The following is a 12849-nucleotide window of genomic DNA, read 5'->3' as shown; positions in this document are numbered from 1 at the left end:
TCAATGTGGTCAGAGAATATACATTCTATTATTTCAGTCCTTATAATTTACTGAAGTTTGTTCTATGGCCTAGTGTATGACCTATGCTGTGCCTTGTGCATTTGAGAAGATTTTCAAATGGATTTTCTGCTCTTGCTGTGTGGAGTGTTCTATAGATACCTGTTATGCTTGTTTGGTTTTATAGTGTTGTTCAAGCCTTTTATTTCCTTGTTGATCTTCTGCCAAGTTGTTCTATGCATTATTGACAGTGGGATATTGATATCTCCAGCTATTGTTGAATTGTCTGTTTCTCCCTTTCTTTCGATTTTTGTCTTATGTATTTTGGTGCTCTGTTGTTAGGTGCATCTATACTTACAATTGTTATATCCTCCTGATGGAGTGACCCTTTATCCTTATAAAATGTCCCTTTCTGTCTTAGTACCATTTTTTGTTTTAACACTGTGTTTTGTCTGCTATTAGTATAGCCAGTTCATTTTTCTTATGGTTGATGATTGTATATCTTTTCCCATCCTTTTCTATTTATTGAATCTATTTGGATCTAAAGTGTATCTCCTATGAATAGCATATAATTTGATCTTGCTTTTCTATCCAGTTTGACAGTCTGTGCCTTTTGACTGGATTGTTTAATTCATTCACATTTAACATTATTGTTGATATTATTAGATTTACATCATTCTTCTATTCACGCTTTACTGCTTTCTTTGTATTAAGTATTTCTTTAGTATAACATTTAATTTTCTTTAATGGTTTTTTTGCACTGCATTTTGGGGCATTATTTTCTTAGTGGTTTCTCTAGGCCTTACCTTATACATATTAACTTTTTAAGTTTTCCTTTAGATACAATAACTTAATTTCAGTGAGATTAAGTTACTCCTATGTACCTCTCTACATAGGAGGTTTTTGTTATGTAAAGTAGTACATCTGTATGTGGTACAAACCCAATAATGTAATACAATGTAATTATTACTTTATATAATTTGTCTTTTAAGGAAGCTGACAGAAGAAAGGAGAGCAGTTACATATTTCTAGTTTTTGTTATATTGGCCTTCTTATTGCTCATTACTGGTTCTCTTCATTTGAATTCTTCCTGTGGATTGAAATTACCATCTATAGTCATTTCCTTATTAGCCCAATACAGTTTTACTCCCCCAACCTTCTTTGTGCCATTATTGGCAAATATATTACATTCCTCTGTTACAGGCCAAACAATACAATTATTTATATATATTTAGAACTATATATATTTTTAATACTTAAACATATGTATAGTTTTATACAACTCCTTTTTAAACCAGTTGAGAGGAAAACATATTGCATTTGTAGTGTTTTTGTAATTACATAATTACCTTTATTGTTCTTTCATATGGATTTACATTATTGTCTGGGATCACTTCCTTTCTGCTTGAAGAACTTCCTTTGGTATTTCTTACAAGGTCTGCTAGTATGTGGTATATGGTTGTTGTAGCAAAAATCTGAAAACATTGTAAGTGTGCCTCAGTTGGGAGACATTCTGGTGTGTCCATCTGTGCACCTAAAGGGAGGAGGATAATGTATTGGTGAGTGAGAATAGTATCCTAATTGTGCATCTTTTTTTTTTTCCTGTTCATAAAACTTTTTTTCCACTTAACATGAACTTAATACACATGTTCTTAACAATTATGCTTGAATTGTTCATGAAAATCTCATAAGACATTAAACAAAGCCATCATCTCAAGTTAGTTCCATGTTAACTTTTTACAGCATGTGCATGTTAGTCTAGCATCAAAAAAAAAATCACAAAAGCAAAAAAGAACTAAGAAAAAATTAAATATATGGGTTTTTTGTTTTACTCCTGTGCTTGATATACATGAAGTAATGGATATCAAGCAATTATTTATTTATTTATTTATTTTTGGCTGTGTTGGGTCTTCGTTGCTGCACGCGGGCTTTCTCTAGTTGCAGTGAGCAGGGGCTGCTCTTCGTTGCAGTGCGTGGGCTTCTCATTGCAGTGGCTTCTCTTGTTGTGGAGCACAGGCTCTAGGCTCATGGGCTTTGGTAGTTGCGGCTCACGGGCTCTAGAGCACAGGCTCAGTAGTTGTGGTGCACGGGTTTAGTTGCTCCGTGGCATGTGGGATCTTCCTGGACCAGGGCTCAAACCCATGTCCCCTGCATTGGCAGGTGATGGATTCTTAACCATTGTGCCACCAGGGAAGCCCAAGCAGTTCATTTTTACTGCATCTTGTACATTCGTTCTTAAGTTGCCTAAAACATTTAAATGCAAATATAATGAGCGTAGCAAAAATAAAGCAAACAGCAGGTAACTTTATAAATAATGGAATGTGAACCATTTTTGCTCTTATCCAGAGTAAATTGGGTCATAGCTAAAGGAACACGTCTGTAGCTGTAGTCAGCATTGTGCACATTGAGACTGGGTGTTCTGCAGATAACACATAGTTTAACGTGTAATAATATCCAAGGGATATCTTTTTCTACTACAGCCTTGTAAGTGTGCCAAACCTTAAAGTACACACAACTGCACCTGCGACTGGAACCAATTATCCCTTTTATTCCCCACCAGGACAAACCAATATGTAGGCAGTTTTCTTTTGTGTATCTTTAACTTGTTTCATTTTCAGTATGCATGAGGGCTACTAATATTTTCCCCAAGTAGTAGAGAAAAATATGTAAGGGGAAAAAGATGAAGGTGGGAAAAGGGAGTAGAAACAGAAAGTGAGATGATTTTATGAAATGTGATAATAGAGTGGCTAGGGTAGAGAGTAGAGGTCCTAGAGATCAGCTTCCCCACCCCTCCCAAAATAGCTTTACCTGTTTTTCCTGTTTATGGCTTTATACTTGCATTACCATTACTTGCATTAATGATGGAAGTAAAAGTTGCCTTCATTCTCACCACCGAGAAAATCATGTAGCATTTTGGTATAAATCCTCCCGGAGGGAAAGGCTCTGGCATGCTATGCACACTGTCCCATCACACATCTTTCTTATGCCAGGCTAGAGATGAGCCCTACTTTAAGGACCGCATGATGTTCTTTTGAATGTCTGATTTACTTAACCACTTCTCCACTGAAGAACATTAAGGTGCTTTCCAGTTTTTCACTACTGCAACCAGTGTGCATGCATGTTTCCAATTTTAAACTTAGGCTAGACTCCGGGAAGGAATTACTGAGAAATTTTTATTTTTGATATATTCTATCAAACTGATTTCCAGAAAATAAAACAGTTGAGCCTCTCACCAACAGAGTATAAGTGTCTCTTTTCAACCTTTACATTTGGGGGTATAATTCTTCCTCCTGGGAATCCTGTGGATTAAAAGAATGTTTATCACTAAAATATACTGTTTGGCATTCGTATTCCTGCTTTTATATCCTCCCTGTTTATCCTAAAGAGTTCTGTGCATTTTAGGGCATTTGTCCCCTTGTTAGGAGTTGCACATTTGGTTTTTAGTAGGTTTTTATATTTGTTCACTGCTTATGATTTTTAAGTAAGCAAATCAGATTTCTTCAGTCAGCTGTAAAGACATATGTCTGTAATCAGTTACATACAGTAAGTATGGTACGGAAAGATGGAGCATTTGAGCAAAGATCAAATCGGGTAGTGGCTCCATGCTTGTAGAGTGGACCCACGCTTGTACCGAAGGGTAACACTTACAGAACTATGCAATCTTGTAGTAGTCATTGGCGGTGCTGGGCCCCGAGGTGGAGGTGGAGGTGGAGAGGTGTGCGGGTGTGAGTGGTCTCTGCCCGATCCGGTGGGGTGGGGGGCTTTTGGGTACCTGGGGCAGCCTCTGCAGCCCTGCCTACCTTGCTCGCAGCTCATGATGGAGCAGTCTAAGAAGTCCTCGCTCATGGTGGCTCGCAGCATCCTCAACAACAAGCTAATCAGCAAGAAGCTGGAGCGCTATCTGAAGGTAAGCTGCACGCCCCTGGCATGCCGGCCCCGTCCCCAGCCCCTGGTCCCGGTCCCGGCCCCTGGCTCGCGGGTCCTCCCTTTCTTCAGTATCGCGCCCCTCTCCGCAGGGCGAAAACCCTTTCACCGACAGCCCAGAGGAGGAGAAGGAACAGGAGGAGGCCGAGGGCGGTGCCCTGGATGAGGGGGCGCTGGTCGAAGCGGCAGGGGCGGAGGGTGCAGAGGGCGCGCCGGCGCAGCCCCCAGTGCCCCCGGAGCCGGCCCCCGGGGCCGCGTCCCCGCCACCCCCGCCTCCCCCCGAGGAGGACGAGGAGGCGGCCGTGCCCCTACTGGGCGGTGCGCTGGAGCGCCAGATCCGAGGCATCCCGGGTCTGGACGTGGAGGCTGATGACGACGACGACGAGGAGGGCGGGGGGGGCGCTCCATGACCCGGGCCCGGGGCGGGCGGGGCCTTTGTGGCCGAGGCTGGAAGCCGAGTCTAATAAAGTTTTTCCCATCTCATCTCTTCCTCTTTTGTCTATGTGCGGCGCGGTCCCCGTGGGCGGGTGTCGGGACCTAGCCGCTGGGCTGTGTGTACCTGCGGGTGGGGCCCGGGAAGGGTGGGTTGCGCCTGCGCACTGGCGGGGAGGAGAAGTGATACGCCTGCTAGCAGCGAGGCACCGCGGTTCGGACCAAAACTCCCAGGGTGCTGTGAACACCGATCCACAACAACCGGAAGGCCAGTTGGGGTGGTAAGGGCGGTCCCGCTGTGAACTCCAGCCAATGGTTGCCCGTGGAAGGGGTGACACATGCGTCTGGTCTACCAGTAGAGGACGGCGGGAAGTGCGTTGAGCGCATGCGTCCTGTGGTAGCTTAGAAAAAGGAGCTGCTGGCGGGCCGAGCTGAAGAGATGGAGCAGGGCTACGGAGGTTAGTGTGGGTAACTCAGTGCGGGGTGGGACCGGCAGGTGGTGCCCGGGCGGCACTGCCGCCGCCGCGCAGAGGACTGCGGGCCGGGGACTACACCCGAGCGCGGTTACCGCAGTCCGGCCCTGCGGCGAGGCGGCTGGGGCGCGCGCGCGCAGCTTATTGGATCTCGGCCCCGTCGCTCCCGGGGCGCTGCGTGCGGATTGGCCGACAGGGCCTGAGGAAGTTGGCTGATTTCGGCGTGCCGACGCTGCGGAGGGTTTCGGGGGGCGCCTTAGGCGGTTGGGGTAGTTTCAGTTCCTTAACCTCGGCGGTGTCGGCCGGGCCCTGCAGATCCTCGCCGCTAGCAGGCTTGCTGTCCCTTTTGGAAGACGCCACAAAATGGCGGCGCCGGGGGGCGGAGCTATGGCGCGAGTCTGTGGGGCCCGGGGTCTTCGGCCGGGGGCCGAGGCGGAACCGCTGCCTCTTTTCGGGCCGTCGGGCCTGTCCGGGGACCTACGGGGCTTGGCTGGGGCCTCCGTGCGGCACACGTGACCTGGGGCGCCGGTCCCGGAAGCCGTATGGCGGCGCAGTTTGGACTCCGCCAGGCCCGCGGTGCAGAGCAGCGGGGCCTAGTGCGGCCTTTGCAGTGGTTAGCCTCACTGGGCGCCTACCGCGGACCTAGCTCGTGCAGATATGGGACGACACATTTGAGGGTCAGATGCGGGGTAACTTGGTCAAAGCTTGCAAACCCGATGAGCTCTGGGGTCGTGACAGATTGGGGGGCTTTCCTTAAGGCAGTCCTTTGTGGTGGCCTGGTGACGCCAGAGGGGCTGTGTGAGAGGGAACGTGCCCTTACCCACTTGGGTTTCAGGGCCTGCGGCAGGACGGGCTTTCTCTGGCGATCTGCTCTCAGTTTTGGAATCTGAGCCTCCTGGGAGGCCTTTGCTGTGTGCTGGAAGCCGCGTTTGCCCGCAGGGAACAGTTGGAATACGCAGGGTTGGGCTTGACCCGGCGCCGATCTCTCAGGTATATGAGGTTCGAGAAGCAAGCGATCTGATCATGGCTGCCGCAGCGAAGGCGAATGTTTTGAAAGGTGGCAGCATTAGCAAGGGGCCAGCAGCGGGAATTGCAGAGAAGCAGAGAGGTCCTGAGGTGCATGGTGTGCTTGTGGCTCTACTTGGTACTCCTGTCTTTTCTGCAGTGTGACTGGATCTCACTCTTCTTTACCTGCCTCCCTACCAGATTTTTCAGCTAGTAGTAATCCTGCTTTATGCATGCCCTTAGCTTGGAGAGGTCACCCCCCCCCCCCATCTTCCTACCTAGTAAAAACCTTTTCAGACTCGGTTTAGATGCAGCGGCCTCCCTGAATCCTTGTGTAGCTTTTCCATCTAGAGTTATTTCCTAAGATTTGTTGAGGCTTATGAGTTACTCTTTGGCCATAGGAGGCACCTCGATCTGGGTCCAGGTCCTTATTCTTCTCCTCAGCTCCATGTTCTTGGGCAAATGACTTATCCTCTGGAGCTTATTCTGTACAACAGAATAAGTAGTACCTATCTAAAGGGTCATTATGAGGTTATGTGAATACCACATGCCCCTTAGTTAGACCAGTGCCCCACAGTTGGTCAGTTGCTGTTAGAATCACTACTCTGTCTTTCTGCTGCACAGATTGACATGGGGAGATCGTAACCTTCAGCAGGGTGACTTCGGATCGAGTCCCCTAACCTCTGAGCCTTAGCTCCCACATCATCTCTGAATGTCATTTGGGGTCACCAACTAATGTGTGCTGAGTGCCCGTCATGTGTCAGCATACAGTAGGCACTCAGTGGTTTGGGTTGTCCTAGTAGGAGAGAAGGGGGGATGTATTTGAGAGAGAGGAGGCTGTGTAAAGATGAAGTCGTTTGACAGGTATGAATGGTTGCCCGTGCCCAGCGCTGTGCCAGGCTCCAGGGACACAGTGAAGCAGGGCCAGAGAGATGCTGTCATGGGAAAGTCTGGAGGGGCAGAGGGCGCGGCCACAGAGAGGAGCGCAGTCGGACGCCTTAGGGCCGGGCTGATGCCTGGGACTTCAAGGCCCAGCGGAGCACTGGACGGTTCAGAGTCGCACAGAAGTGAGGCCTAGAGAGGCACAGCTGTTGTCTCCAAATTTTCAAAGTTTGTTCTCAGTTGTGGGGTACTTACGGCTGCTTGGGGTGCGGGGTGGGGGACTGTGTCCTAATGATGAGCTAGCTGGTGTCTGGTTCTGTGTCTTCCTCAGCTGCGTTTTGAGACTTAAGTCAAGGTCCCTCATCAAGCAATGGGCAGAACTGTCCCGGAAGCCCATCCACCTCCTGTTTTTTCTGCTTTGACCTCAGGCAGGTGGAGTGTGATAATGCAAAACCCAGCTGTGGGATGACTTTTAAGGAGACATTGTTGTGGTTGTGCTGGCTGCCTTCTTGTAAGGCTGGCACTGAACTCCTTCAAGGAGATCCTTTATGTTCCTCAGAGCATCTCAGAAGCACTTGTTCTCTGGTATGACAAATATGACCCTAACTCACAGGTCTTCTGTTCACAGGCTATGGGGCATGGAGTGCTGGACCTACCAACACCCAGGGTAAGTGGGATGGACCTGCTTTTCAGGGAGGCCTGGGCTACGCACCCCCCAGCACCAGCGTGACATAGCTGGGACCAGGAAACCTTTTTTGTAAAGGGCCAGATAGTAAATTTGGGGGGGCTTTGCAGGCTACATGGTCTCTGTAGTGCAAAAGCCACCATAGATAGTTTATAAACAAGTAGGTAGGACTGTGTGTCGATAATATTTACTTAAAGACACTGGAATTTGCATATCGTATGATTTTCATGTGTTGTGGAATAGTCTTTTTTTTTAACAACTTTTGTTGTTTAATTCTAAGTTAATAGTCGAGGGTATAACTGAAGATTTTTATAATTAATAGACTTTATTTTTTAGTAGTTATAGATTTATAGGATTGAGCAGATAGTACTTAGAATTCCATACACTCCCCCTACCTTCACCCCAGTACAGTTCCCTTATATGTTACAATTTATAAGCCAATGTTGATGTATTGTTATTAACTGTAGCCTAGAATTTATATTAACGTTCACTCTGTTATACAGTTCTATGAGTTTTGACAAATGTGTGAATGATGTGTCTTTTGTCAAAATTCGTATGTCATGAAGTATTCTTTTTTATGTTTTTTTCTTTCCTGACAATTTTAAAACATAAAACCCATTCTTAGAGCTTGCAGGCCCTACAAAAACTGGGCTGTGAACTAGATTTGGCCTGTTTGCTGACCCTGCTTGTGAGTCTATATCATGGTGCTAAGTGTGTTTCAAGTACCAGCATGTGCTCTTTGGTGGGCGAGGTTTTCTCCTTTTTGCCAGCATCTGTTCCAGGGGATGGGGTAGGGGTTTACTCTGTTTTCTGAGCCTGGAGCTTGGCCCTAGCACCACTGGGAGCAGGGTGACTTTTCTGCCCATCACTGAGTTTCCCAGGAGGAGGTGTTCTGTGTTATGCAGGCACATGACGACCCCTTGCTCAGTTGAGTTAGGGACATGATTTTCCACCAGTGCACTCTCCGTGCTGTTGGCGGTGCCTTAGTTCTGGCTCCTGGTGAGGACTGGCACTTTAGAAGGGCTCTCTACCTAGGGACCTGGCCTGGGTGGCCTCTTGGCTGGTGGCCCACGCTGGACAAGCTTCCTGGGAAAAGGCTGCTGTGTCCTTTCTGTTGCCCTAATGGAGGAGATCAGGCTTGCTTAGGAGAGAAGCCCTGACTGTGCTCTGCTGAGTGCTCTGTAGGAAACGAGTTTTACCGCTAGTGGACTGCAGCCTTTCCTGGCCATAATGGGCAGCCAAGGGTGCCTCCTGGAGCACTGACATAGCCACCCTCAGCCCTGGCCTGTGTACAGCATCCCGGCTGTGGTGGGGGGAGGGGATGTGTCTCAGATGTCTTTGTTTTGCAAACAAAACTCTTGTATGTTTTTGTTTCTTCTAAGGTGCATATGGAACTGGTGTGGCCAGTTGGCAAGGTAGGCCCTTCTGGGGGTCCGTGGGTGGGTGAGTGGGCCTCCGATCAGCTACCTAGAGAGGCTGGGGTGCAGGGATCCCCAACTCCTCTCCTAGATGTGCTCACAGCTGTTCTGAGGCTCAACAGACTGGGCCTGAGGTGTTGAGGAGGGCTGGAGGGGGGGGGCGGCCTCCAGGGGAACTTGCTGGAGATGGGGGGTGGGGAGAGTTGTGGTTGTATTCTGGGAGCAGCAGCTCTTTGGTGGGTCCATCAGTAGTTCCAACTGCTGGCTCCTGGGCTCTCTTGCTTTGGATGAGAAGCAAGTCTTAGGATCTGGTATAGAAAACCCACTGCTCAGAGTTGAGGCCGTAGCCCTGCCCTCCTCCTGCTGCGTCTTGGCAGATGACTTGTGCAGTGTTGGGGTAATGCCAGAAGCACTTGGACCCATGACCCTTTTCCTTCTCCATGGGCAGTGGGTGCTCCTCCCCAGACTTGTCCACCATGGGCTGGCCTTATGGCTGCTGAGATCTGATTTAGTTTTTCTTCCCTGTCAGGTTATGAAAACTACAATTATTATGGTGCCCAGAACACCAGCGTCACCACAGGAGCAACCTACAGCTACGGCCCAGCCTCATGGGAGGCCACCAAGGCCAGTGATGGCCTGGCACCTGGGGGCCCTGCCATGCATATGGCTTCTTATGGCCCAGAGCCGTGCACCGACAATTCCGACTCCCTCATTGCCAAGATCAACCAGCGTTTGGACATGATGTCCAAGGAAGGAGGCAGGGGCGGGAGCAGCGGCAGTGGGGAGGGCATGCAGGACCGGGAGAGGTGATTATAGACCTGAGCCCTTCCCGGGGGATCCCGCGTGCCCAGCTTTGTGTAGACGGGAGTGGGCACCTGCTCTTCCAGGGAGGGCTCTTCCCCAGCTCCCTCCTGAGTGTAGGATAGATATATTGAGCCATTGTTAGGCCGAGGCATGTAGTAGGACTTGCTGGTTTCTTGAGTGGTGGGGCTTAGGGCATGACTGTTAGCTAAACTATGCCAGACTTCTTATTTCTGCATCAGGCGCCTAGCAGACTCTCCCCATTCCTCCCCAAGCCCTGGCCAGGGCTTCATGCCCCTTTTCAACAGTGTTTGCAAGGGATTTTGGTCTGTTTTATTTTCTGAGCATTTAGGAGGGATGCATGGTGGTTTGGCTTTGCTGTTCTGAATGTAGGGAAGTCAGCTTTGCGGGAGGTGTTGAGGTTGTGCCCGGACAGTGTGGTGATGGGTTGTGCTTTCTTTGCAGCTCCTTCCGCTTCCAGTCATTCGAGTCCTACGATTCCAGGCCTTGCCTGCCCGAGCACAATCCCTACCGCCCCAGCTACAGCTACGACTATGACTTTGACCTGGGGCCCGACCGCAATGGTGGCTTTGGTGGTCAGTACAGTGACTGCCGGGACCCAGCCCGTGAGCGGGGCTCCCTCGATGACTTCATGCGAGGCCGAGGCCAGGGCCGCTTCCAGGACCGGAGCAACCCCGGCACCTTTATGCGCAGCGACCCCTTCATGCCACCTGCAGCCTCTTCTGAGCCTCTTTCTGCTCCATGGACGGAAATGAACTATGTGGGTGGGCGGGGCCTGGGAGGCCCCTCTGCCAGCAGGCCTCCACCTTCCCTCTTCTCCCAGTCCATGGCCCCTGACTTCGGCGTGATGGGCGTGCAGGGGGCAGGTGGTTATGACAGCTCTATGCCCTACGGATGTGGCCGGTCACAGACCCGGATGAGAGATCGGGTATGCCCTTGCCAAGTTCTCTCATCTGCCTCATTTGCTTTTCTTTTTAAATAGCTTTGTGTGTAAGATTCACTCATATTTATTTTAAAATGCACTTCAACTTTAAGTAAAAATGTACAGAATTGTGCATCCTTCACCACCACATAATTTTAGAGCGTTTCCATCATCCCAGAAAGAAACCTCTGTTGTTAGCAGTCATTCCCCGGTCTCTCCCCCAGCCCCCTGGCAGCCACTGATGTACTTTCTGTCTCTGTAGATTTGTTTCTTCTGGACGTTTCATATGAATGCAATCATATAATACTTGGCCTTTTGTGTCTGGGTTCTTTCACTCAGCATAAAATTTCTGTGTTTTGGTTGGGGTGGGGGGGGGTCCAACCGTGTTGTATTTCTTTGCTTTCTGAAAAGACCTTTTCTGTCCTTGTTCTCTGATCTTACAACCTCTTTGGTTCGTCATTTCTCTGGGGTATGTTAACCATCCGAGTAAGCAACGCATTGGAATATGCTTTTGTTTGTAGCCTAGGCGGAGAGAGTTTGATCGCTGCGGCCCAGATAGCTTGGGCAGGAAACGGAAGCAGTTGCAGATTTACGATGAGCCAGATACCAAACAAGCCCGGGCTGACAGTGAAGGAGATTTTTCTGAAAACGGTATGCCCTGGGGCCAGTAGGCCCAGCTGTGTATAAGATGAGTCAGTTGCATGCTTGCTGTTCTGCCTGCCTGTCTGGACAGGGGACACACAGGAACTCAAGGGCGGTGTGTGTCACCTCACACACTCTCACAATCCCCACTGTAGTCAGGACAAGCGCAGTTACTCTGGACAGGGAGTTTGGGAAGTGAAAACAGGGAGGGGGCCAGCTGCCCAGGTGCTGACTTTACCTATTCCTTTGTGTTTGGTAGATGATGGAGCTGGTGACTTCCGGTCAGGAGATGAAGAATTCAGGGGTGTAAGTTTGCCTTTACTGATCAACCTCCAGTGTCTCTAGTGTGAGATTTTTTTCCTTACTTTAGTGTCTTCCTTACAAAGAGGCAGAAACAGCTGCTGTGGTAGATTCAACTCTGCCTCACGAGTATATTTAATAATCAGGTTTGCAGCTAGGTTTCTAAGAGTTTTCCACTTGCAACAATCCTTCTTTTGAAGACCTTCCCAGCCCTCTCCCCAACCATACCTGTGTCCTCGCAGTGATGTGCCTAGCTATACACGTGGAACTGCAGCGGCGGTGTAGGCTGAGGCTTTCAAACGAGCACCGAAGACTCATTTGCTGCCAGCTCTGTGCTGGTGCTGAGCTGCATCCTTGTCATTCAGCTCTCAAAACCAGTCATGGGAGACGGGTGTGGAAGGCTGGCTCTTAGCCAGGACCGTGCTCAAACACCTGGGGAGCAAGCCTTCGCCGCCTCCTGCAACTTCTGATCCAGGTCTGGGGTAGGGCCTGGAAATCTGCGTGTATGAAGCCTTCATCCGGGTGCTTCTGATGGTCAGACCAGTTTGGGGAAGGGGAGGAAGGAGCAGGATACAGTGAATTCTCAACTTTTCTGAGGGTCTTGCTTGCTCCATGTCCAGGTTGCTTAGATCTTGAGTCTGAAAATCTCTGCATATATGCTGATTGCTAATTTAATCTTTAGCTTAGTGTCTAAGGAATGGCCTCAGTTTCAATTTTCAGTTAGGTGAGTCGTTTTTATCTATACCTGGCTTGTTACAATGTAAACAGGTAGCTGGGAAACTTCATAAAGCCCATTTTCATTAAAGGGTGCAGGAACTAGCTTCCTACAAATTGAGGTCGCCTGACACAGTTGATGGATGGGCTCTTGGTCTTCCCATGTGCAGAACTGTGCACTTGCCAGAGGTAGAAGCTGGACTGTGTCTTTAATAAAAAAGCAAGTTAGTCATCATCACAGAATCTCAGAAGGCAACCAGGACTAGTGAGAGGACACTCAGGCTCCATCCCATGGCCCTGGGACTTGTCCTGACACATTTTGGGCCTGTTCCTGGTGGCACAGCGACCACCAAGTGGGGGCAGGGTGCTGGGCTGGTTGTGGAGAGTTCTAGAAATTCCACCTCACCGTCTGACTTTGTGCCTTTTTAGGAGGACGAATTCTTCGACTCCGGGAGGCAGAGAGGTAGGCATCACCCAGCATCCCTTTGAGCTTTCCTGTGTCTGCCCAGCTACCTTGCACTCACCGCCTGATGCCCAGGCAGGCTGGGTTTCTGAGCAAGCCCAGGGCCTGGGTGGAGGGGCTTGCGGCTCAGGGCAGAAGAGGGGCCATGGCTGCAAGGTGGGCCTTGGCCA

At 49.4% G+C, this 12849-nt stretch overlaps 2 protein-coding genes across 6 annotated transcripts in view; both read left to right on the top strand.

Annotated features, from left to right (window-relative positions):
- Positions 1-4404, top strand: part of AKAP8L (A-kinase anchoring protein 8 like) — a 29206-nt gene extending 24802 nt beyond the window's left edge. For both annotated transcript variants that reach the window (XM_059063222.2, XM_059063223.2), the window contains 2 exons: positions 3809-3904; positions 4014-4404. In XM_059063222.2, coding sequence (XP_058919205.1) covers positions 3809-3904; positions 4014-4331 — 414 coding nt within the window. In that variant the 3' untranslated portion in view covers positions 4332-4404. The remainder of the gene's footprint in view (positions 1-3808; positions 3905-4013) is intronic.
- Positions 4405-4422: 18 nt separating this feature from the next.
- AKAP8 (A-kinase anchoring protein 8) overlaps positions 4423-12849 on the top strand; it is a 17227-nt gene continuing 8800 nt past the window's right edge. The window contains exons 1-8 of one of the 4 annotated variants that reach the window (XM_059063219.2): positions 4423-4811; positions 7342-7380; positions 8781-8813; positions 9346-9622; positions 10083-10566; positions 11082-11211; positions 11462-11508; positions 12646-12679. In XM_059063219.2, the coding sequence (XP_058919202.1) occupies positions 4793-4811; positions 7342-7380; positions 8781-8813; positions 9346-9622; positions 10083-10566; positions 11082-11211; positions 11462-11508; positions 12646-12679 (1063 nt within the window). In that variant the 5' untranslated portion in view covers positions 4423-4792. Of the gene's footprint in view, positions 4812-5037; positions 5817-7341; positions 7381-8780; positions 8814-9345; positions 9623-10082; positions 10567-11081; positions 11212-11461; positions 11509-12645; positions 12680-12849 lie in introns of those variants that run through there. The other 3 variants (XM_067032363.1, XM_067032364.1, XM_067032362.1) reach the window with 3 other exon arrangements.

Source organism: Kogia breviceps, chromosome 4 (assembly GCF_026419965.1).
Source record: "Kogia breviceps isolate mKogBre1 chromosome 4, mKogBre1 haplotype 1, whole genome shotgun sequence".
NCBI lineage: Eukaryota > Metazoa > Chordata > Mammalia > Artiodactyla > Physeteridae > Kogia > Kogia breviceps.
The sequence above is the reverse complement of the archived record's forward strand: the minus strand, read 5'-3'. Positions and strand labels throughout refer to the sequence as shown.